Below are 26,062 nucleotides of genomic sequence, written 5' to 3'. Positions count from 1 at the left end.
ATAGGAAAATACAGCAAGATAAACATGCGAGCATGGTACAAAACACAATAGAAAAACAAAGCACAGAAGAACATGTATAGCATAAGAAAGCAGTAGAAGCACATGCATGACAAATATACACAAAGAAAGGAAAAGAAGAGTCGGAAAAACATTTTAAGCTTTTTCAGAAACCCTAAATCGGAAAGAAGTAATTTTTGAAAGAAAAGTTGGAGAAAACGTTTAAAAACTCAAGTAGAGCATAGATATAGAATAGATCTAAGAAAAAATCAGAGAAAACCTCGAAGGGTTAGGGTTTCAGAAGAACCCTAGAATGAGAAAGGCTTTGAAAAGGTCTCTGATCTGAGTCGGAGAAGTCAGAAACAGGCTCTTAAGACCAGGATACGCCGGAGCAAAGCCGGAGATGGCCGTAGAACCTTGAATCGGCGAAGATCTGGACGAAAACCTTCAAGGTCGGACCTCGAATCTTCAAGGACCAAGTGTATAAGAGCAAAGGGAAGTGAGTATAAGGTTTCCATGGCCTGAGAAGACATGGATTCCGGTGGGTTTTGAGGTGAGGATGATGAGAGGATGCTAGGGTTAGGGGAAGGTTCGAGAGAGTTTAAGAGATGAGAGGATTCAGATGCGGCGGTTGGTGAGAAATGGGATAGGGATGGGGGTGTTTGGGAATTAAAAAAGGAAAGGGGAAATTTTGGCCGTTGATCAAAATGATCAACTGCCTGGATCAAAAGGGGAAATCAGGCGGGTTGGATAAGCGGGTTATTTTAGGAATTGGGCTGGCCCGTTTGGGGTTAATTGGGGCTATTTTAGGCTAAAATTGAAATAAAATAGGGCTGGTATTTAAATAGCCATTTTCTCCCTTTTATTTTATAAAAAATAGTAAAATGATTTCTGAAAACAAATTTAAAGTATTGAATTAATTAATAATGTATAAATATTAAATTAAAAATACTAGAATCAATTTTGTAATTATAAACGTAATTAAATCTTAAGATGGACTAAAATTACAATTATATGCAATTTAGCTTTAAAAATACTAAATAAATTTGTAAAAATGCGTAAAAATTACTTTAGCTATGTTTTGGTATAAATATGAGAATAAAATAAATTATTCACCAAAATGATGATTTTGGGAATAATTATTAGTTTTTGTACTGCTAAAATAGGGCAATAAATTAATTTAAAAAATCTTTTAAAATTAGGAAAAATACTAAAACGTTTGGATATACCTATGTATGCATACATAGGATATTTTGAAAGTATTTTGTATATATAAAATATACAGGAAAAAATTGGATATCAACACCTAGCAAGTGGACGTTAGGCGCATCACAATCCTTAGATTAGAATTCTGGATCGTGATACATATATGCATTAAGAAAAGAAATTAACATTATATACGCAATATAATTTTTTGACAAAGGAAATTTGGAATTTTGATGAACCTCATTCTACCTCCGCTTGGTTGCAATATTCCCTCCATTTCCCTGAATGGAACATAGATTTCTTTATTGGATGAAACAATTTTGTTCGATTAGATCAATCTTGAACCACTGCTTTATATTTTCTCTCTCTTCTTCCCTCACCTCAGAAAACAACCAAGATGCTGAAACATGATATTATTAATTAGCTAGCTAGGAACAAGATGAATGCTCCACACTCCACAGAAACATGGATTAGGAACATGACAAATGCTCCATTCACCTTTGAAACATGTAGTTTGGAACAACCCACAGACTTTGTATGTCTGCAGAAATATTATTTTAATGAAATTTCTATTTCAAAGATAGCTGTATAGTAGCATGAAATTTATTTGCCAGCACAATCACCCAAGGCAACCACTTGTAGAGGCCTTTTTTAAATTAAAAAAAAAAAATCTAATACAAGGCCTGTGCGAATGAAATTTTATTCAAGCCTATACAAAATTTGAAGTCTTCTTTTCCTTTCATAAAAAAGACTATAAGAATGAAATTAAATTCGATACTGGCGTACAAATATTTTGAAGCCTTTAATTTAAAAGACAGGCTTGTAGAAGTTGGTGCTCTCAGGAAAGGATATTTTACTTTTTTGATAAATTATACAAAACGCCTTTATAGTATAACTCAAGTGTAAGCATATGGATGTAGCTTTTCGATGCATAACATAAATTTATGTGAAAAAATTAACGAGTTAATTTTCTGAATGGTCGCCCAATTTATAAGAATAACCTACCAAAGTTGTTTTTGTTTTGTTTAGAACAACAAACTCATCAAACGATTACTTTTTGACTCAGAAAGTAAAGAACACCTATTTGGCATGTCATGTCATGTTAAAAAATATTAATAATAAAAATTATGTAATCCATGTCTCTTATATTTGTTTAACCTACTTGATAAGAAAATCAGTCTATTTTAAAATAACAAAATTTTAGTTTTTTACAAAGTATTAAATTCTTGTTAAAAGGATCGAAATAACGATGACAAATAAAACTTTTGACAGAAGAAAGTACTTACTTTACATTATCCAGTCATTAAAATAGTTTTTTTTAGTCTTAAAAACATCCGCGCGTGAGGTAATAAAATAGTTGTGCTTGCTTCTGTTGTAATCCCACCAAATCCCAGACTAGAAGCTCTTTTTCTGGTTTTCTATTCAAGCTCGTTTGCTTTTACATCCAAAAATTAGGCTTTAAAAATCTAGAATAAAGACCAAAATTAATGAAAATTTTATTTTAAATCCAGACATATATTAAGAGAAATATATATATATATATATATATATATATATATATATATATATATATATATATATATATATGAATCTTTCTTTCGGAATTATATTTAAAACCGTTATTTTAAAATCAAACCCGTGAGTCCAGTGTCTCCATAGGGAGATATACATACAGTACAATTTATGCTTAAATTAAAGTAGATTATTTGATTAACCTTTCAATGTTTAAGAAATAGGTTGTAATGTTTTGGCTTCCACCGTCCTCATTCACTGCATTTTCTGGCCTTTAGAGACTGGAAACCATTGTAAAACTATAAATTACTCTAACTAATACTTAGTATATTATAGTTTGAAAAGAAAATAATATAAACTGCTTTGAAAAGTTCTTAACATTAATATATTAAACGATCTTACAACATAGACAAGGAAATGGTAGCTATGACCGATTTTGTCTAAGAGAATTTAATATAAACATATTCTTTTATCATGCGGGTTAAATAGGGACATGGGTTAAATAAGTTTTATAATTAAAAATTATTTTTTTAATATGACATAGCATGCTTAATGAGTTTTCCTTATTTTTTGTGTCAAATAATAATGGTTGGGTGACTTTATCATTCCAAACCCAATAAAATGACTTTGGTAGAATATTCTCATAAGTTTGAATGATCATCCAAGGAATTAACTAAAAAAATTCACTTAAATTGCAAAGATAGTAAATCTGAATTTATAATTTTAAAAATATAATAGGTTTAATGTTTAGACCCTTAAAGATTGAACATAAGGCACATCCTCTTTATTTCAAAATCAAACATTTAAACTCTTAATATTTTGGAAATCCTGCACAAATATTAGTTTGAAAAATATTTTTATTTCATAAGGTGTTAAGTATTTAGTTTTTAAAAATTACGAGGTAATCCATAACTATGTGTATTAAAATTGAATAGCACAAAGACAAATTAAAATTTCAAATAGAAAATTCATATGTATTTGATTTAATGAAATACATATATAGAATTAATATTTCTATAAAAAAAATTATAGCACCTTTGATTAAAAAGAGAAAAAATGTTTTTGAAACATGTATTTTTCAAAGCCATTAAATAAGAAATGACCAAAAGTTACTTCATAAAATGTATTTGTTATTAGTAATATTACATTTTGAACATGTAATTAGGTATTTAATTTGTAAGTTGTAAGAATTTATAATGTCTACCACATGATATAGGAATTTCGCACATTGTTTTTAAATTTTCTCTTGTTCCACTTTAAATATTTAAAGTTTAATTAGTTAGACGGGTATTCCTTTACGTAGAATGTTGGGCAAAATACAAAATTGGCTGCTCGACCGAAACTAACTGCATTCTCTAGCCAAAAATTATATAAAATATGTATATTCTTATATATAATATAATATAATATATATATATATATATATATATATATATATATATATATATATATATATATATTATCGGCTATTATTTTTTAAAGCGATTAAAAATACATATTTCTCTATGAGATTATGTATAAAGAATTTAATTGTTTAATTCAAAATGATATATTGATACAATATTTTCATAATATGAGTGTTTATGTGTTTGATTTTAAAATAGATGTTTGAGTCATATATGTCACATGAATATTTAGCGTAATTATATTTACCTTTATTTTTTTTATGGAACTAGCTTCAAAAGAGAAATTTCAGTAAAACAATATTTGTGCACATGAATTCGGTGGGTGGCATACTGGCGTAAATCTTTTCCCGTTACTAATTAAAACCACGAAAAAGGACATAGAAACAGCCAGCCAAAGGCTCCACACAAATGAAGTCACCTCCCTCTTCATCTCCTTCTTCCTCTCTTCTTCTCAGAAAAACTCGTCTAATTTCTCCTTTTCTATTCACTTTATTAGCCTTCATCCTCTTCATTGCTGTTATTCTTTACAGTGAAGTCTTCAGCCAATGTCATACCAAACTCTCAAGAATCAGTAAGTAATTCAAGCCCTTCGCCTTAATCCCTTTTCTCTTTTATATTTAATCTAAGGCTTAGAAGTGTTGTCATTGTATTAATGAATTTAACTTAATGTAAAAGATTTTACATCCTTATCGTGTTATTTACCTTATTTTTCAGCTATTAATTATTGCTATATATTATAGACAATTATCCGTAGTTACTCCTTCTGGTCCAAAATAAGTGATTTTTTGAATATTTTCACACAGATTAAGAAAATCACCTTTTAACATTAAATATCAATAAAAATGACCATACTATCATTTGCTATTCATTTTGGGATTTGAGATGTGATTATTCTCAACTCTCACTAAACATTTAATGAAGCAAATGGAAGACGCAACGGCAGAACATTCATGATTAGCAATGATCTCAATATGTCAGATGAAGCAACGCTTGAAAAATGATTTCAAATTTTCAGAAAGAATCTCAATTTGCCTAGAATTTTAGTTTTAAATATCAACAAAATATAAAATGGAGCCAAAAATTTCAACATTTCACACCAAGAATTCTCTTACAAAAGAAGGTTTAATTTTCTAAAATGATGAAATAAGCATGGCTACAACACAAAATAATCAAAACTTGAATCTAATATTGTATAATCTGATGTAAACTGTGAGTATGTCATAGTTGAAGAGTAATAGAACTAGAGAAGTGGAAACGTGAATCTGATCATATGGAAGAATTCAATTGCATTGGAAATAAACACTCTAATAACACATATTCCAACAATATTTAGTTCCAGGGGCAATATAGGGAAAAAATATTAATGTTCTCTTAAAATCTGTAAAAATCATTTATTTTGGATCAAAAAAAATACTAGAAAATCACTTATTTTGTTTCGGAGGGAGTATCTTTTAGACAATGACAGAACCACATGCAATGAACTTCATCGGAGAGATAGGATAAAATGTTGTTTTTTCATAAATAAATTTTTGAATTCCTTTGACACGCATAAATGCATTTTCAAATCTCAAGTGTGACAGTTACATATTATTTTGAACTCTCCAATAAGAATTGCTGGGTAAATGAATCTATAGAAATTAAATTCTGTGCACGGTGAACTGTGTTTTGAATTATTTTGTGGTGCCGGTAGTGAAAAAAAAGTTGCCATTTGCTATAGGAGAAAGAGAAGAAGGGTGTGATGTGTTCAAAGGAAGGTGGGTTTGGGAAAAGGGCGGACCTTTATACGAGGAATACGAGTGTCCTTACATACAACCACAGTTAACTTGCCAACAACATGGTCGTCCAGACAAAGACTATCTGCATTGGAGATGGCAACCTCATGCTTGCTCTCTTCCTAGGTAACCCACTTTGTTTCTGCCAATTTATTATTAAATTTATTGTTTCGTTTGAATATTATAAACTACTGATCTTGACCAACATCCCATTTAGTTAAATCTAAATTCTCAATCTCGAGACCTATGTCCCGCTATTGTAGTCTTTTTATCGACCAAGTTAATTAAAGGTTAAAAAAAAATTATTGGCTAGATGTAACTTAAAAAATAATCTATAAGGTCAAGGAGAGATTAGTAGGAGTAAGGGTGTAGTTTAGGGGTTAGTAGTAATGTTTGAATATTTTTTCTAATTTTTCTAAGTTTTCTAAGTTTTACAATAGAAAAAGTTATCCTATATATAGCTACGCTGGAAGAGGTCCCGATAAAATAGGAGGGGAGCGAAAGAGTTAACCAAAACCCAGACGGTATAAGAAGTCACACTAGCTAGTAGCATATAGTCATTTTTTTTTATAACAATATCCTTATATAATAACACTTTACTATAAAAGTTAAGTTTTTTCGGAACCAAATTTCATGTTCTGTTATAATATATGTTTTTTATAACATCAATTCTCTATAACATTCAAAAATATCTGGAACACTCGAATCTGTTATAGAGAGGTTTGACTGTATTATATTAAGTTAGATTCGTTTACGTGTTTGTGCAATAAGTCATTAGGAGTCAACCTGAACTCTGCTAGTGACTCCCAACTTTGTTGACTACATCCTAATAACGTATAACTATTTATTGTTTACTTCAACCGCTCTATCTGCAATTGCCAAAACGTTGTACCATTGACTCATTGTTCAGTGTTGGTCTTGTTCCTAGACCTGGGCGGTGCCCATTCTAAGCAGTAGCTCTGATCAAATTCGGCCTTTACGTGATCTTCATTATATTCTTTTAACTCTTTACTTTTTTAACTTAGTAAATTTTAATACTAATCAGGGAGAAGGATTCACTTCTTTACTCTTTCAAATTGAGCAACTTCACCCTTTATTAAATTATTTGTCCAATATTTATATACCTGTTTGACAAAAAAAAGTGTTGAAGCTTTTAGCTAAACTAATTAATGATGAAATACAAGATGAAAGGTAAATCTTAGCCAAACATAATTGACTCTAAATCCAAACACATTAAATATCACAATCGAAAGAGGCCAAGTTTATATATGATTTCTTAAGATATTTGACAGACATCATATGTAAATAAGAAGGTTACATCTTTAACATGACCGTACTTATAAGAACAAATTAAAGAGGGAAAAGAGGGAAAGTTGCTGATAACTAAGAGATCTATCTTTGTTGATTAAATAATGATGATTATAAACAGTTGTAGCCGAATCTGGGTTGGGGTTTGTTGTTGATGACCTCCTCTTGTTCCCCTCTTTGATATATTGTTCCTCTCCTTTTTTGGAATCGGATCGAGCCGTCAGAAGGCCTGCACAACAACGCATACGTCGTATTACCCGGGCAAGCGAAAAAGAGTGTAGTTATATATATATACATATATATATATATATATATATATATATATATATATATATATATATATATATATATATATTATCAACATTCTCCTTTATCCAACGGTCTTTACCCAACGAATCATCTCATGTTGGTAATATATATCTTTACACAACAAACCCTCTCATGACTGCACTCTTTCTTACTTGCCCGGGTAGTACGACATATGCGTTGTTGTGCAAGCCTTCTGACGGCTCGATCTCGACAGTGGCCGAGGTGGTCGTCGCTGTTACGCCCCGTGGGTACGACTACGGCTTGGTCAACCCCTTGTCGTTCCTTTTAAAGACAACCATCTTGTGGTCAGTTTTGACCAATACAGTTAGTCCCTACGCCAGTCGGGGTCGTCTTTTTGCGAATTCGATGGGCGGATTCTGTTGATTCAAAAGTTAGGAGAAATCTGAACATTATGCGCGGAACGAGGTCTTCATGGCGACATGACGCTTCAGGAGTCTCAATGGATCGTTATGTCAGTTCAAAGTTGAACCGTTGCATCAAGTTATGATAAATAAATGTGTCACCATGGCGCACGTTTTCCAGGCACCGTATCGTTTCTTGTGCCCTCTCAGTTTTTTGATTGGCGGCTCTTGGGTTTCCCGCTCAGGACATTTGCATTCCTATAAATAAGGGGAATCTTTCATTTGAGTGTTATGCTTTTCAATTTACCTAAGAGAATTTTACAAACTCCTACATTCTTCAGGGTTTCATACTTCTGCTTTCGTCAGAATTTGACGTGGTCATTCTCCCTTTTCTTTCATCATTCTTGTTTATTTCGATCGACAGAAAAATGGTTGGTACTTATTCTCAGACTGATAGATTTGTTAAAGCTCCAGTGCCGAAAAATGGTGTGCCCCTTCTTGAAGAGGGAATGGAGGTGGAGGAAGACGAGAGGTTTCTGACAATGGATGAGATAGTTCCCCGCCCGGGGAAGATGAGGACAGATTTTAATAGTCCTGCCAAAGACGAGCCAGATCCTGTCCCTTCCACTATGGATGGAGCGGCGATTACGGCGCTCAAGTCCAAGTGGGCAATCCCTGCTCCGATAGGGGAGGACATTGTACATCTGCATCGCCCGGGGTACTGCGCATTTTACGTGTACCCCTTTGTCATCGGGTACACAATTCCTCTTCCCTCTCTATTGGTAGACTTTTGTTGCTTCTATGAAGTGCGCCCGACCCAGCTTTCTTCGTACGTTTGCAAACTCTTCCTCATGCTTATCAAGTACGCGGAGCTTGCCGTACGAGGAATTTCTTTGAGGCATATGCTTCACATATTTGCCCCTCATTTTCTTCGGGGTTCAATTATCCATATGCTCCATCGAGGAAACAAGAGTTTAGTGGTGAATATAGACGATAAGGACAATCGCCGCTTTTGGGAAAGCTACTTCTATGTGCGGATTGAACACCTTGTGGCAGACTCGGCAGGGTTCCCAGAGACATGGAATTTCGCTCGTGAGTTTTCCTTTATTTATTTTGTGATTTCTCTTAAGGCGATTGCCGATCGTTCTCCTTCAGGTGATATAGCTATGGAATTATTTTTGCTTTTGCCGCCGTAAGACTACCTCCCCCGCTAGTTAACGATATCCATGAGTGACATCCCGATCTTGTCCCCCATACAATGGGGATTCGTGAGTGGGCGTCCTTCCATGAGAAGTATGGGCGTAAGCCTCTCACCGGTGAGTCAGCCCGCTGCAGTTTTTCTTTACTCTTTACCTCATGGTTTAACCTTATCGTTATATGATCGTCTTTCTTTGTTGACAGGGAGAGTGCGAAGGACGAGGGCTCCTCTACACGCATTCCGTCAACTGGCACCCCCTGCCCGGCCTATGCCGAGGGCCGCTATCCGACCTGTGCCGAGAGCTATTACCCAATCTATGTCTGCGGCCGGAGTTGCGTGAACGGAGGCTACTCCTCAACCAGAGACTCTGATTCCTACTGCCCTTTCAACGGGCGAATCTTCCCGAGTCGGTAGTGGAGATTCCCCGTCGAAAAGACGACGAGTGGTGTTGGAAGTGGCTCTTCAAGCCGAAACATCCTTGAGGGGCGACATTGCTTTGGCGTTGCTCAAAACCGGCAGTGGTGCCAACCTGGCCGCAGAGGCTACGCCTGTTGTGAGCGGTCAACAAGCTAATATGGCGGAGAGATGGAGTACCGAGGTTGCCATTGCTGTCTTGGGCGGCCCTTCGACATCCCGATCGAACCGCACTTCTTCTTCGGTTGAAGAGAGGGGAAAAGGCGTTATGGTTGATGATTACGAGTCTGACCCTGACCTCGATCCTGATCGACATCCCGATCTTGTCCCCTATACAATGGGGATTCGTGAGTGGGCGTCCTTCCATGAGAAGTATGGGCGTAAGCCTCTCACCGGTGAGTCAGCCCGCTGCAGTTTTTCTTTACTCTTTACCTCATGGTTTAACCTTATCGTTATATGATCGTCTTTCTTTGTTGACAGGGAGAGTGCGAAGGACGAGGGCTCCTCTACACGCATTCCGTCAACTGGCACCCCCTGCCCGGCCTATGCCGAGGGCCGCTATCCGACCTGTGCCGAGAGCTATTACCCAATCCGTGTCTGCGGTCGGAGTCGTGTGCGCGGAGGCTACTCCTCAACCAGATACTCCGATTCCTGCTGCCCGTTCAACAGGCGAATCTTCCCGAGTCGGTAGTGGAGAGTCCCCGTCGAAGAGACGACGGGTGGTGTTGGAAGTGGCTCCTCAAGCTGAAACATCTTCGAGGGGCGACATTGCCTTGGCGGTGCTCGAAACCAGCGGTGGTGCCAACCTAGCCGCAGAGGCTACGTCTGTTGTGAGCGGTCAACAGGCTAATATGGCGGAGAGATGGTGTACCGAGGCTGTCGTTGCTGTCTTAGGTAGCCCTTCGACATCTCGATCAAACCACGCTTCTTCTTCGGTAGAAGAGAGGGGAAAAAGGCATTATGGTTGATGATTACGAGTCTGACTCCGACCTCGATCCTAACGATGGTAGGATGTTTGATGAGTGCTTTACCCGAACTGTAGTAAGAGCGGGAGGTCCTTCCCGAATAATCGAAATTCTATCGGAACTCAACCTTCTACTAGACACGGTGGTTTTATGTCGCAGTTCGACCTTCTATGCTCTGTCGCTGAAAGTGGAGCTCTTTAGGATGTCAGCGACACCGAATTGTCAGTGGTGTGGCCGCGATGGGTTTAAGGGTGAGTTCCTCTTCTTTGTTAGTTTTTCTTCTCTTCTTCCTTTTTTTTACCTTGGTCTTTATCGACTCCTATCCTCTTTTGTTTTTAGTCTTACATGCTGGAGATCGAGAGTGCCTGTAGGGCCGAGACTCGGCCCAAGATTTTTTTGAAGATGCTTGAAAAGTATCAGCGGTATTGCAACAAATACCGTGAGATGCACTAACGGCTCAAGGCGGGTACTGGCACCCAATACATCAGGGAGGAGTTGGAGAAAAGGGATCAGGGGCTGATGTAGTCCATTCACAGATGCAGTGAGCTCGAGGAGCTTCTCCGTGCCAAGGACGAAAAGCTTGAGTTAGGAAAGGGGGTCGCTGCTGAGTGCGAGCATCTTCAGGTGAAGGTGCTGTCGTTGCAAGTCAAACTTGAGCAGAATGCCGCCAGAGTCGAAACTTTGAGTGCGGAATGGATGGTGAAGTTGGCCGAGATGGAGACGAAAGTGGACGAGACGGAAAACGTCGAGAATGCTCGAACGTCGACTTTGGCAAGAGCGGCGGAGCTAGAGGACACTATCCGCGTCTTCCAATCTGAGAGGGCAACGACCACGCTGAGGGTGGCGCGGCTCGAGGAGCATATTGGTGAAATTGTCCGGGAGGCTTTGAGCCTAGGAGACCGAGTCATGGCACTCGAAACCGAGATGGCGCAATTGTTGGCTCAAGTTGAATCCGTCGTTGCCGTTGTTCCTCGCCACTTGTGTGAGCTGTGGGTCCATGCCAAAGCCCAACAAGATATATACAAGGGTTTGTGGGAGGCATACAGTGTTTCTGAGGCTGCCTTTGAAGAAGTTCGAGCGAAGGCACGCGAGGCTCGCGCCAATTGCGGCTACGATCCTGCGACACCGGAGGTTGGCGAGGATTCTAATGTTGAGGATGGCTTTCCTGAAGACAATGATGGGGAGGACGGCGGTGATTACGCCGAGTGAAAAGTTGCTGCAGCTTTCATAGTTTTTAGTTTATTTTTTTTGTTTGGTTTGTTGTTTCTTCCTCTTTTTTGGGGGGGGTGGGGGGTGGGGGGGTTGTTTCGGCCTTTTGTAAGGTGCGGCTGTTGCGCACGTGTATTTAAATAAAACAATTGCTTCGCCTTTGTTTGCGTACCATTTGATTTTTTTTTGTCCCTCCCGTTTGTTATATTTCTCTTTTTGGCGTAGGCCTTCAAATTTCTTTGTGAGGAGTCCCTGATCCTTTTAACTGGGAAACGACCTTGTGCTGATCGGGTAGGATTCTGTCGTATGAGTCCGAATGAAGTCATTTTGGGTTTTACCAGTTCGCGCGAGATTAACTTCATGCTCGTTAGTTCAGGCGAGAAGGGGTCAAATTGAGATTCGCCACCTTGGGCGAGGTCAAGCTCTAACTTATGTTTGGATAAGTTACAACTTGGGGTCTCCGTTTTAGGCGAAGTCGATTTCTGACTTAAATTTTAACGAGTTCAAACTTGGAGTCACCATTTTGGGCGAAGTCAATTTCTGACTTAAATTTGAACGAGTTCGAACTTGGAGTCGCCGTTTTGGGCGAAGTCAATTTTTGACTTAAATTGGAACGAGTACGGACCTTTTCTTTTAGCGATGGCCGTTGGCCTTAGGGGTGTTATTTCGAGCAAGGTCGAAATAGTAACCCGTTGTAATTCGAGCGAGGTCGAACCTTTCTTTTCGCGATTGTCGTATGCCGTGGGGGTGTTATTTCGAGTAAGATCGAAATAGTAACCCGTTGTAATTCCAGCGGGATCGAATCTCTCTTTTGGGAATGGCCGTTAGCCGTAGGGGTGTTATTTCGAGCAAGGTTGAAATAGTAACCTGTTGTAATTCGAGTGAGGTCGAACCTCTCTTTTGGCGATGGCCGTTGGCCATAGGGGTGTTATTTCGAGCAAGGTCAAAATAGTAACCCGTTGTAATTCGAGAGAGGTTGAACCTTTCTTTTGGCGATGGCCGTTGGCCGTAGGGGTGTTATTTCGAGCAAAGTCAAAATATTAACCCGTTGTAATTCGAGCGAGGTTGAACCTCTCTTTTGGCGATGGCCGTTGGCCGTAGGGGTGTTATTTCAAGCAAGGTCAAAATAGTAACCCGTTGTAATTCGAGCGAGGTCTAACCTTTCTTTTGGCGATGGTCGTTGGCCGTAGGGATGTTATTTCGAGCAAGGTCGAAATAGTAACCCGTTGTATCATTATTATTATATTTTTTTTGGAGAACATTACACATCGCCGTACTGTTTATGTGTGCGTCAGGGCGAGCCCCTGTGTGCTCGGCTTTGTTTTTACTGGAGAATACTGGGTGTTCCCTGGGCGAGTCCCAGTTTGCTTAATTTTACTTTCATTGGAGAATACTGTACATTTCCTAGGTTAGTCCCAGTTTGCTTAATTTAGCTTTCATTGGAGAAGTATTAGTACCCGCGCGGATGCGCGGACGCGCGGACACTAATCTTGTCAAATATTTAAGTTATTTGGATTGTATGTAAATAATATTAAAATTTACACTTTCTCAGTAAATATAGATAATCATTGGATATTATCTATTTTTCTTTTTTGATACCATTCTTGCCGGTGTCATTGGATCCTAAAAATAATCAGGAAGCAAAATAATAACTCATATTTATGGCAAAACAATCAAGTGTTGAAACAATGAATTACTCTTTGGATAAGACTTAACTCTTTTATTAGTACTTGAATTCTTATTTGGTGTGTTGATATCTCTTAAAAAATATTTCTTTCTTAAAATTTCAATTTCTAAAATATTATTTTTCAATAATAATTATTTTTATAATAATGTAATTGAAAATATTATTCTTAATTCAAAACTCATTTTAGTTGGCTATCTAAAAATATAAAAAATTCTTTAGCTAGTGAATTTTTTTTTCTCCATTTTGATATTTGACATTAACCATGTTAAATATCTGAGTTATTTGAGTTATATGTAAATAACCTTAACATTTAAACCTTCTAAATAATTATAGCTAATCGTCAGATATTAATTAAGAAACACTACATGAAAAAATACTAACATTTTCTCAATTCTCGTAGTGATGGTTTTATTTGGCACTATTCTTATAGATGTCATTGGAACCTAAAAATAGCCACATAGTGAAATAATAACTCATATTTATGGCAAAGCACAACGGCTGACATGATATAAACGATTCTTTGATTACGACATGACTGTTATACTACGACTTGAACTCTTATTTGGTATGATTTTATCTTTCAAAAAATATTTCTATTTTGAAATTTCAATTTCTAATTTTATATATATATTATAATAATGATGAGATACATGATGAAAGGTAAATCTTAGCCAATCATAATTGACTATAAATCCAAACGCAATAAATATCACAATCGAAGGAGGCCAAGTTTATGTACGATTTCTTAAGATGATTGACATACATCAAATGTAAATAAGAAGCTTACATCTTTAACATGTCTGCACCGTACTTGTAAGAACAAAGAGGGAAAAGAGGGAAAGTTGTTGATAACTAAGAGATCTATCTTTGTTGATTAGATAATGATGATTATAAGTTGGGGTTTGTTGTTGATGACCTCCTCTTGTTCCCCTCTTTGATATATTGTTCCTCTCCTTTTGTGGAATCGGATCCCCTTTTCTTGCCTTCTCCTTTCACATATATATATATATATATATATATATATATATATTATTAACATTCCCCTTTATCCAACGGTCTTTAACCAACGGACCCTCTCATGACTACACTCTTTCTCGCTTGCCCAGGTAATACGACGTATGCGTTGTCGTGCAGGCCTTCTGACGACCCGATCTCGACAGCGGCCGAGGTGGTCGCCGCTGTTACGCCCCGTGGGTACGACTACGGCTTAGTCGACCCCTTGTCGTTCCTTTAAGGACAACCATCTTGTGGTCAGATTTTGGCCCATACAATACCCCGCCATTAGGACATGTTCTCTTTTTTTGTCATTGATCGCGCAATTAAGAAGCTTAAACACAAGAGTAGATTTAAACCATAATCAAAAGTTGATGAGTAAATTTGGACTTCTTTTTCTCGCATAATTTGGACTCATAGACACCACCCATTTCACATCGGAAGCCCTTACCGGAGATGATTTGCTAACATCAAGGTTATGAATGGACCAAAACTTTAAGAGAAGGAAAAAATTTGAATTCTGGTAAGTACAAGGCCAAATTTAGACATTTTCCCTACTAATAAACTTTTGTAAATGCTATATTCTATTGTTTCCATAAAATCATTGTAAAGATGGCTGAGCGTTATTAATTTTTTGGCAACAATGGCCATTTCTTGACATCTTTAATTATTGTGCAAATGGCAGTTTCAATGCAACATTAGTGCTGGAAAGCCTTAGAGGGAAGAGGATGTTATTCGTTGGCGATTCCTTGAACAGAGGACAATTTGTTTCCATGGTTTGCCTTCTCCAAAGAATAATTCCCGAGAATGCCAAATCCATGGAAACTTTTGGTTCCCTCACTGTTTTCACTGCAAAGGTGTTTACAAATTACAAGCATGTTGAACTTGTACATGAATTCTTATTCTGTGGATATATATACATTGATCTGATTAATTAATCTTGCAGGATTACAATGCAAAAATTGAGTATTACTGGGCACCATTTCTGCTAGAATCAAATGCCGATGATGCAGTCATACATAGGATTACTGATAGAATTGTCCGTAAAGGTTCAATAAATAAGCATGGTAAAAATTGGAAAGGGGCTGACATAATTGTGTTTAACACTTATCTTTGGTGGATGACCGGCATGCCATTCAAGATTTTGTAATTTCTTGGGCTCGCTTTTACCTTTTAGGTGTTCATATAGGGGTTGATATTGAATTTTTTTAAATTCATGTCCAGTGTTTAATTGATACAGGCAAAAAGGGTCTTTCAAGGATGATGTGAAAGATATGATTGAAGTGTCCACAGAGGATGCATATCGCATGGCAATGAAGAGTATGTTGAGATGGGTGAAGAGGAATATGGATCCAAAGAAAAATAGAGTATTTTTCACTAGCATGTCACCTTCTCATCATAAGTGAGTAACTTACATATATTCCTTAAATTTTAGATTTAAGTATAACATAAGGCTTTATCAATCTGGCAGGAGCATAGATTGGGGAGGTAAACCTGATAGGAATTGTTACAATGAAACTACAAAGATAGAGGATCCAAGTTACTGGGGATCAGATAGCAGCAAAAGCGTAATGCAAGTGATTGGAGAAGTATTTAGTAAATCAGAAGTGCCCATAATGTTTCTCAACATAACGCAGCTATCGAGTTACAGGAAAGATGCGCACACATCAATTTACAAGAAACAATGGAATCCATTGACACCAGAGCAACTAGCAAACCCTGTTAGCTATGCTGATTGTACACATTGGTGTTTGCCTGGGCTTCAAGATACTTGGAATGAACTTTTATTCGCAAAGTTGTTTTATCCTTGACACATTTGAAAATATTTTGAAGCCTACTTGTATTATACAATACTATGTGAAACAGTCTCTGTAATGTAGATATAATCTTGTGGCTATATAACATGTTTCAGCTACTTGAGAAAGCTCTTGCGCCTGCTACCCATTCAAATTTCAGAATGATGAAGATAGCATGCCTAATTTCAAAGTTAGGCTAAAAATGTATCACTTCACCTTTGATCATGATTGACAATATACTGTTTATACATAGACTCAACAGTCTTCTTTAAAACTTGCAGGTTGATTAATTAAGAAGAATGGAAACTACTCAATCGTTTGAAGAGCCTCAATATTATTAATAGGGGCTATATTTTATACAAGGATCATAATATTTTTATCCATTTTCTAACAGATAGGGGTAAGGATACATTAATAATTATAAAGGGAAAAGTCTCCTTGTTTTGAATTAATAGCTGCAATTGTAAAAGGAGGAATCCTCCTTTAGGATTGTATTAGCTGGTGGATTCAGATTGATCTTATCAATCATCAAGTCGAACAGAGTTAAGGTTTATGCCCCCTCCATCATGTAATCATTTTATATATTAATATACAATGTAGGGGTCCATTAAACCCCCAAAAACCACAGGCCGTTATAGCTTGGGTAGTAGGCTTTTGTTTGATTTAAAAAGAAAAAATACTGAGGATAGCATTAAAGGAAACCAAGATGACCTTCCTCAAGCCCAAATCCCAGTTCCTCTTATAAGATATTTTTACCTATTTATGTTACATTATGAGCTTAATTACCATTATTAGAGAGGTTCTTATTTAATTAAATATTCTATATATAATTACCAATGTATACAAAGTAGTATATTAGAATCCAATCTTTCCAATTTTAGGCTCAGATCATCCCCATTTTCTCTCTCCCTTTCTCTCTTTCCTCATTTTATGATTAAAGATGAACCAAACAATAGAAAACTACTGATATAGACTCCTAAGATTTAAACTACTTCTCTAATGAAAAATAAACATCGAGACTGAACTTTAACATTAACATACTCAGATAAATCCAAAAGAGCCAATATCATGCTTAATATCACATTACTGTATATGTAAAAGGGAGGAGAAAGAAATGGACCTTAATGTAAAGCTTTTATATTAATGATGAAATGTCAGCAACCTTTACAATGAACAGCTCGAAAAATGAATTACTGAAATGATAGCCGTTAAAAACTTCGAAGTTTGAATTCAAAAATTGGATATTGCGAAATTGTTATTTGTTTGGATTGGGTATTGCTGCAAAAGATTGAGAATGTTCTTTGAAGTTTATATCGCAATTTTGAGGGAGTTTGGTGAAGATTCGAGTTGGTTTAATTGGAATTTTAGATTGAAACTCGAAGAGAAAGGCATAAATAAATTGTATGTATTTTGTATGTCGTAATATATAAAATATATACAACTAACATAATTGTATGCAAGTTGTATAAAAATTTGTATGTGTTTGACTGGATTCTGTACGACAAAAAAGTTATATACAAATATAAGTTGTATGAAACTTGTATCTTTTGACCGAATTCTATATAATAAAAAAGTTGTATACAAGTTATATATAATGTATGTTGATCAAATTAATATATATTTTTTTAAAAAAAACTGTTGCTATTTTTGTAAATAGTAAAAGCTAGCTAAATTTGATAAATATGTAATGGCCCAATAGGTCGTTTTAAGTTTCAGATCCCCTTTTAATGATTTGAGGCCTCTCATAGCGCTCTTTGATGATTTATAACTTGCATGCATGGTCAGTATCAATTTCCGGAAAGTCTAAATGTGAATTTTTAAAGAAACTTGATTTTTGAACTTGAAAATGGCTAAAGTTGGCCACAGTCAACATTTATGGTAAACAACCTCGTATCGGTGTTTTGACGATTCTGATAGGTCCGTATGATAATTTTTAACTTGTACGCATATTTAGTTAGGGTCTTGTTTGACCCGAGGACGCGTTAGCGCATTATGTGAAAGTTAGAAATTTAAAGTATGAACTTTGAAGTTCTTGAGTTTGTTTCTTTGATTTTTGATTTTAGATGTTATTTTGATGATTTCAACTTACAAGAGAGTTCATATGTTGTTATTACACTTGTGTGAATGTTCGGATTCGAGTCCGGGAGACACGGGTGAGTTTCAAATAAGTTTCGCACCTTTTTGGCATAATTGGGAATTTCTGGCGATGCAGACCTCGCATTTGCGAGTGTCTGTTCGCAAATGCGAGCTTCGCATTTGCAAAGCTGGAAGGGACTGGACAACTTCACATTTGTGAAGTTCAGGTTGCTTTTGCGAGGTGGTATGGTATCACAATTGTGAGACTTGGGTCACATTTGTGACACTGGTGAGTGGTGGGACAACTTCGCTTTTGCGAAGCTTGGTTCGGTTTTGCAAGGGGTTAGTTCTTCCCAAATGCAAAGGTTTAGTCGTATTTCCGACATCTATGGCTCAGACACTGTTCACATTTGTAAATGTTGCAACTGTGAACAAGAGTTGGCAACTACGATATCTACAATTGGGTAAAAGGTTTGAATATCGGGGCTTAGCTCATGACACCCCCAGCCAGCCTTCCTCTACACCTACGCGATGCACAGGTCACAAACGCGAAGGCCACTGCCCTTATTCTTTGCCAACGTGATAACCTCATCGCGAACACGAAGAGAAAACATCACGTGCCACCAAAACACTTTCCGTGATCGTATTATCCCATCCGCGACCGCGATAAACATCAGAACACCAGAAACCAGCTGATCCAAAACAAGAGGAAATGGTCTGAAACCCATTCGAAACACACTTGAGACCTCCGGGACCCCGTCTAATCACATCAGCCAATTCCAAAACGTAACAAGTACCTACTCGACGCCTCAAATCACACAAAAGTAATATCAAACCCACGAATCATACACCAATTCAAGCTTGTGAACTATTTCAATTTTCTAAATTTTAAACTTATGCCGAACATGCCTAAACAACTCGGAATGACCCCCAAATTCCACAAACAAGTCATAAATCACCATATGAACCTATTCCAAGGTTCGGAATCACAAACACACATTGATAACCATAAAGTCAACTATGGTTCAAACCTATGAACTTTTAAGCCTTCAAATTACCAACTCTCGCCAATAAGAGCCAAAACAATCTAGGAACCCCTGAATTCGAATTCGGACATACGCCTAGTTCAAAATCACTATCCGGACCTAACGAAACTTTTAAAACTCCGATCCGAGGTAAATACACAAAAGTCAAACTTGGTTAACACCTCAAACTAAAGTTTCCAAACTAGGAACTAAGTGTTGCAATTCAATCTAAAACCTCCTCGAAATGAAACCAACCATCCCCAAAAGTCACATAACAACAAATACACATAGAGGAATCATTAAATAGGGGAACATGGCTCAAATATACAAAACAACCGATTGAGTCGTTACAGTAGAACTAGTTTATTTCATGTCTTATTTATTACATGCTCTAACATGTCCTGTGCCTCTATCTATTACATGTTATACGTGTCACATGCTTTACTTGATATATGCATTCACTTGATAGATGCTCTTACATATTGTTGAGGATCAATTTTGACCCTTCTTTTTTTTATTATTAATTTAATATGCTTTCTAATCAATAATAATGTAATAAAGCATATTCCGACTATTTATATTATTTTATTTCTAAAACTACCACATATTTTTATATAATAACAATGAAAATAGCTATTAATTTTAATTGTATGTTTATAATTATAGTACTAATATAATTTCTGAAGCTATATTCATAAATCACCTTTATTTCGAAATTAATTGACTAATCGCTATTTATAAAATTTTCCAGTATATATAATCGTGGATCATTAATAATGTTTTGTGTTAATTAAATTAATTATAATTAACTAAGTTTTAAAAACATAATGGGATATGCTTATTTTTAATTTTAATTGGCTATACGTGGCTCCCATGGAAGACAAGATGCGTGAAGCTAGGCTTAGATGGTTCGGGCATGTGAAGAGGAGAAGCCTGGATGCACCGGTGAGGAGGTGTGAACGGCTGGCCTTGAAGGGTATGAGGAGAGGGAGAGGGCGGCCTAAGAAATATTGGGGAGAAGTGATCAGGCAGGACATGGTGCGGATACAGATTTCCGAGGACATGACCCTTGATAGGAAGTTGTGGAGGTCGAGCACTAGGGTTGTAGGTTAGGAGATAGGAGGCTAGTGTGATAGTGTCTTGTTTTAGGCTGCTAGGGGCTTCAGTTGTGTTCTTAATACTTCTTTAGGATCGAAAGTTAGGCTATAGTATGTTTAGCAGCCTTGTATGTACATATTATTCCCTTGCGTATGCAATATTGTGCCTTTGTTGATGTTTAGTGTTAATACTTTGCTCTCTATTTTTCGGTTATTACGTTGCTGGTGTTATATGTTAGGATTCTTTTGCTGCTATTAATACATTGTTTCTTTCTTTCTTGTGCTGATGGTCTAACGGAAACAACCCCTATACTCCTCCGAAGTCGGAGTAAGGCCTGCGTACACACTAGCCTACCCAGACCCCACACATGAGACCTCACTGGGTTGTTGTTGTGTTAGCTTTACACCAAGTGAAAGGCACAAAAAATTTGGCCCAAAAACCTCCTGACCTGGTCCGAAATCCCTGGCCTAGATCCCCCTCTCCATCTCAGCGATCCGCGCCACCCTTGGTACGCCAATCCCTGTTGGCCACATCACCCGCTCATCCCCTCACAGAAGAAACACAATCCTATCCCTTGATTTACTCCTCATCAAACAGTCACCCTTTTTCACTTTAATTCATTTTCTTACTTCTCACCCATTTATCTTGGCTGCACGATGTCTACTAATTTAACGGCCCCTGAAATTATCTGTTTTATTATTTTTTCCCCTAAATATATGATCAACGGATTGCTTTTATCCAAACCCCAAATGCCTCTTTAACCTTAGGGTCAAAACCCTAATTCCCATTTCCTCCGGACATCCGCCCTTATTTCCCCTTCACTCTCTCTTCTCTCACCTCTATTAACCACTAAACCCTAATGGCGACCGGTTGTCCGTCATGGATCTCCCTTCTCTCTCCTCATTTCCCCCATAACCACCCGTCTCATGTTAGCTCTCCTCTCCCCCTCACCCTCTATCACATCTCTGAAGATCAACAGTGATCTTAGAAGCATTCACCAGAATTCCTTCGGTAACCCACGTGGAGATCTCAAAGATCTAGTGGCCGCGGGGGATTCCCCCGCATGAACCAGTAAACATCTTGCCTGCCCAGTTTGTTGCTCAATAGAAGGTCAGCAGCCTCCTTCACTTTCTCTCGTATCTTTTATCGGCACGCCTAGTAACATTAATACTCTAAATTAATGCATGCCTTGTGAAAGTGTCTCTGATCATGTTATGTTCTAATGTTCGATTCTATGACTGCATGAGGAATTATTTTGTTAAGTTTAAAGATTAGGGTAATGTCAGTTATATGTTCATAGATTTTGTCCTTAAATATCAATGTAGACCTCATGCCCTAAATCAGATGCGTGTTGATATTATCTTATGAGAGCTATGTCTGATCGTGTTATGCCCTATGTTTTAATACCATGTCTGCCTTAAGTTGTTTCAAAGGGCTCTCTGCTAAAGTTTAGGATTTGGTCAGTAGCAATTGTTTGCATATGGATTTTGTCCTTAAAAACTTATGTAGATGTCATGCCCCAGGCGATGGTATGTCTTATTGATCTTTACACAAAGACATGCTGTCAATTGCTTCCTGCTTGGTGGAGTTCTATTCTCTCGATTCTGATGTCTTAAACACTTGTTCTAGTAAGTCTGTGCATGTGAAGGATGAAGTGAGTGTAATATGTGATGGTCTAATTTGTTTGAGATATTAGAAGAAGCATATAGCCAAACCTGTATGAAGTATGAACCAATGTGAAGCATGCAACGAATTTATTCTTACTCCCCTACTGTTTTAAACCATGACTGCAGAATATTATTCTCTTTTATGCTCAAGAATTATATGAATCCATGGTATAGACAAACATTTCCTAGAAACTATGAATATAGGTTTGCTACTGACAATGTGAATCAGATTTGGAGTTGATAAATGAGTAAGTTTAAAAAGAACCTTTGCCTTGACTAACACCTAGGTCCTAAAAATGCTGGAATTTGTTAGAGTAAAGCACATATGACCGTTTGTGCTGAGATATGAACTTTTTTATTACTAGATATAAGAATTCTACCTCCCCGATTTCCTCCTCCCCTGTGAGTCTTAGTTATGCCAAAGGACTAATAAGCTACTATAATTGATTCTATCTTTGTGAAGCAGTAAGTAGATGAGCATGTCTCTGTTGTTTCCTTTAGGACAGTCCCTTTGCTATACATTTTCTGGGATCTAAACAATTCTTGAACAATACCACTAGTGCCAATAAGTTTCTATGATTGCCATGCAATACTCATCCATTCTATATCCTAGTCAGGCAATAGATTTTCAGATGATTTTGGTCATAGGTGTTACATTAATGCATTGTAGTGTTACATTTATGCGCTGTTTCATTACTGCATTTTTGCCTTCATCTATTCTTTTAATTAAATGAGCAATACTAATCAAAATCTTCTGCCCGGTTGCATGAACACTTGTTGGGCCAGCGGAGTTCGCTTTGAACTCTGGCCCAGTTCAAATGAACTGAGCTGCTACTGCTCTTGATTCTGGACCTGTTGATGTCTCTCATGTTTTGTTAAAATAGCACGGGCTAACCAGTTTTCGGATCGATCATTCAAAAATAACCAGCGTTTGTCAAGTCATTGAAAAATAACCACTATTTTGCTGCAACAGAGACCGGTTCAGCATAATATACTGGAGTTCAGTGCACCTGTGTATGAACTTCCAGCATATTATGCTGGACCGGTATACTTTGCTGGATCCAGTATAATATACTGGAGTTCCAGTATACTTTGCTGGAACTCCAGTATATTATACTGGATTTCCAGTATATTATGTATGAGTATTTTCCGAATTTTGAACAATATTTTCATTCGGATTTATCTTTACGTGAAAAGTGACTAAATTTCGATAACTTTTGAAATGTGACTATTTTTGAATGACCACTTGTAAATCTGACTATTTTTGAATTTCTCCCTCATGTTTTCTGATGGTCCGCTGGAGCTAATAGACCTCATTAAGTTATCAGCCACAAAAATGAAGAGTCTAGTTTTCTTGAACTTACCTTTCTCTGTAGATTTTTGTATATTCTTGTTTGTGATGAACTAACGATATTAGTGGATGCTTATTTATTTTCATTTGGTATGATTAATTACAAATTAACTTTAATACAACAACTCACGTAGGATAGAAATAAGCATGTTTAGATCAGCTTTCACATTTTATAAAACTTGTAACATTAAGAAGTAATGCATATTAGCTATTCACCTATGAATTTTTTACCAAATTTCCTCCAACGTTTTCTCGTCAAATATTTTTAGAATTGATTTCAAATAGATAAGGCAAAAGGTTTAAGCGCAATCGGCCAATTTTAGAAGGTTTGAAGTGGGCTAACGCTTTTAAAGAAAACATGCAGAGAAAATGTCGTAACGTCCCGGCCAGTCGTTTTGAGTATTATAGTCTCATTTTCCCATTTACTGCTTATTCTATGTTCGATTTTGTTAAATGACTTGTCGGGGTGGTTGGTTTGGTTTCGGGGATATTTCAGAATGAATTGGGACACTTAATCCTTATTTTGGATGCCTAAGTTGAAAGAGTTGATCGGATATTGACGTATGTGTAAACGACTCAAGAATGGAGTTTTGATGGTTCTGATAACTTAGTATGGTGATTTTGGACTTAGGAGTGTGTCCGGATATTGATTTGGAGGTCCGTTGGTTGTTTTGGCTTGGACTGGCAAAAGTTAGAAAAAGTTTGAGGTTTGGAAAGTTGGTATGTTTGACCAAGAGTTGACTTTATTGTTGCTGGTCTTGGATTTTGGTTTCGAAAGTTGGAATAGTCTCGTCGTGCCATTTATGACTTGTGTGCAAAATTTGAGGTAAATCAGAATTGATTTGGTGTGTCTCGGCATTGGTTTTAGAAGTTGAAAGTTCAATAGTTCATTCGGCTTGAATTGGGGTGCTATTTATGTTTTCGATGTTGTTTAATGTGATTTGAGGATTTGACTAAGTTCGTATGATATTTTAGGATGTGTTGGTATGTTTGGATGAGGTCACGGGGGCCTCAGGTGAGATTCGAATTTATTGCGGATTGAGTTTGGCCTTGTAGAGCTACAGAATTTTTGGTATCTAGTTTCCTTATACGCATTTGTGAGGGAGGTCTCGCATTCAAGAAGTGTATATGGGTGACTAGTAAAGTTTGTTCTTTGTGTTCATGAAGAAGGCCACGCGTTCGTTAAGGTCTAGGGAGTTTATGCATCGCGATCACGAGAGGGGACTCGCATTTGTGTAGAAGGATGAGGTCACTAGGGCACTAGGCTTGTAAGCCTTCGCATTCGATGGAGATAGGTTGCATTCGCAGAGGAATTGGTTATGTGGTCATTGTGTTCGCATTTGCGTAGGAGGAATTATGGCAGCTGAGGATTTTGTGCTTTGCGAATACGAGGCACTTTCCGCGTATATTATTTCCAAATCGATAGTTTTGTCCCATTTTTCATCTTTTGATCTAGAGACCTCAATTTTGGGCGATACTTGAAGGAATTTTCAAGGATTTGATTAGGGTACTTGATTCTAACTCGAATTTGATTAATATAAATAAATCTATTATTGTTTTTATCATTTAATTAGTGTTTTGGGTTGGAAAAATTGAGGAAACTTCATAAGCTATGTTTTGAAGACTTGAAAGACGATTTGAGGTCGGAGTTGGATGATTTCGGTGTGGTTGCTCTCGTTATTGATTGGGTGTTTGAATTTTGTAAATTTTGTCGGGTTTCAAGACGTGAGATTAGGATTGACTTTTTGGGTTGACTTTTTGACTTTGGTTTAAGAACTTAGCTTTATCGTATGTAATTGATTCCTATAGCTTGTATTGATAGTATTAAGTTTTTTGTGGCTATATTCGAGTCATTCGGAGGCCGATTCGCGAGGCAAGGGCTTGTTGGAGTTGTGATTTGCGAGGTTTGAGGTAAGTAACACATCTAAACTTGGTAATGAGGGTATGAATCCTTGTATTTCGTATTATGTGGCTGGTGTTGAGGTGACACATATACTAGGTAACGGGTGTATGTGTGTGCACCGTGGTAATTGCGACTCGGTTGATTCAATGGTTCTATGTAGTTATCAAATCTTGTTGCGATTCATGTCATACCTACGTGTTAGAGTAATTGAGTTGTGATCCATGTTAGAAAACATGCTTAGGCTATATGCTTATTCTGTTGGGACTCACTGAGGCAATTCCTGCTATTGATTTATTTGTTTAAATTGCAATTTTGTACTCAGTCACATTCATTATTTGCATATCATATCTCAGTCTCTGTTATTATTTATTATTACATCATGTTATCATTGTTTTGGGTTGATTGACATGAGATTTGTGAGACCGAGTGACTGGAGAATTGATGACTGATTTGGGGCCTGAGGGTGGGCTTGTGAGTGATAATTATATGATCGGGCTGCATGCTACATCATGCCATGTTGGCTTATATTAGCTCTTAGGCATGATCTGACCCTCTAGAGTCTGACATACCAGCACCGAGCACATGTATCATTGAGTGTTGAGTGCTTAGTGATTGAGAGTGTTGAGCGACTAAGAGTGTTGAGCGATTGAGTGTGCTGAGTGAGATTGAGTACTCTGAGAGTGTGTGTACATGATTTATTACTTTGTTCCATTACATGTAACATGCATATTTGACATATAGGCATAGAGAACTAACATTCCTCGTGATGGCTATACTTGGCATATTTTATTAGTATGGAGCTTAAATT

The 26,062-nt window shown here is 37.0% G+C and overlaps 1 protein-coding gene across 1 annotated transcript; it reads left to right on the top strand.

Annotated features, from left to right (window-relative positions):
* Nucleotides 1-4,445: 4,445 nt before the first annotated feature.
* Nucleotides 4,446-16,253, top strand: LOC107762276 (protein trichome birefringence-like 33). Its single transcript, XM_075225921.1, has 6 exons — nt 4,446-4,692; nt 5,839-6,019; nt 15,024-15,195; nt 15,285-15,484; nt 15,579-15,740; nt 15,810-16,253. The coding sequence occupies exons 1-6, from the start codon at nt 4,530-4,532 to the stop codon at nt 16,147-16,149; spliced, it is 1,218 nt and encodes a 405-aa protein (XP_075082022.1). The 5' UTR covers nt 4,446-4,529; the 3' UTR covers nt 16,150-16,253.
* Nucleotides 16,254-26,062: the final 9,809 nt, after the last annotated feature.

Source organism: Nicotiana tabacum, chromosome 11 (genome assembly GCF_000715075.1).
Source record: "Nicotiana tabacum cultivar K326 chromosome 11, ASM71507v2, whole genome shotgun sequence".
Classification (NCBI taxonomy): domain Eukaryota; kingdom Viridiplantae; phylum Streptophyta; class Magnoliopsida; order Solanales; family Solanaceae; genus Nicotiana; species Nicotiana tabacum.
Note: the sequence above shows the minus strand (reverse complement) of the source record. Positions and strands in the feature narration are given on the sequence as shown.

Excerpts from the sequence above, each read along its gene's own strand:
- LOC107762276 (XM_075225921.1), top strand. The coding sequence starts at position 4,530 with ATGAAGTCACCTCCCTCTTCATCTCCTTCTTCCTCTCTTCTTCTCAGA. Across the intron at positions 15,485-15,578 it reads GGCATGCCATTCAAGATTTT|GCAAAAAGGGTCTTTCAAGG; the intron begins GTAATTTCTTGG and ends TAATTGATACAG. Across the intron at positions 15,741-15,809 it reads ATGTCACCTTCTCATCATAA|GAGCATAGATTGGGGAGGTA; the intron begins GTGAGTAACTTA and ends TCAATCTGGCAG.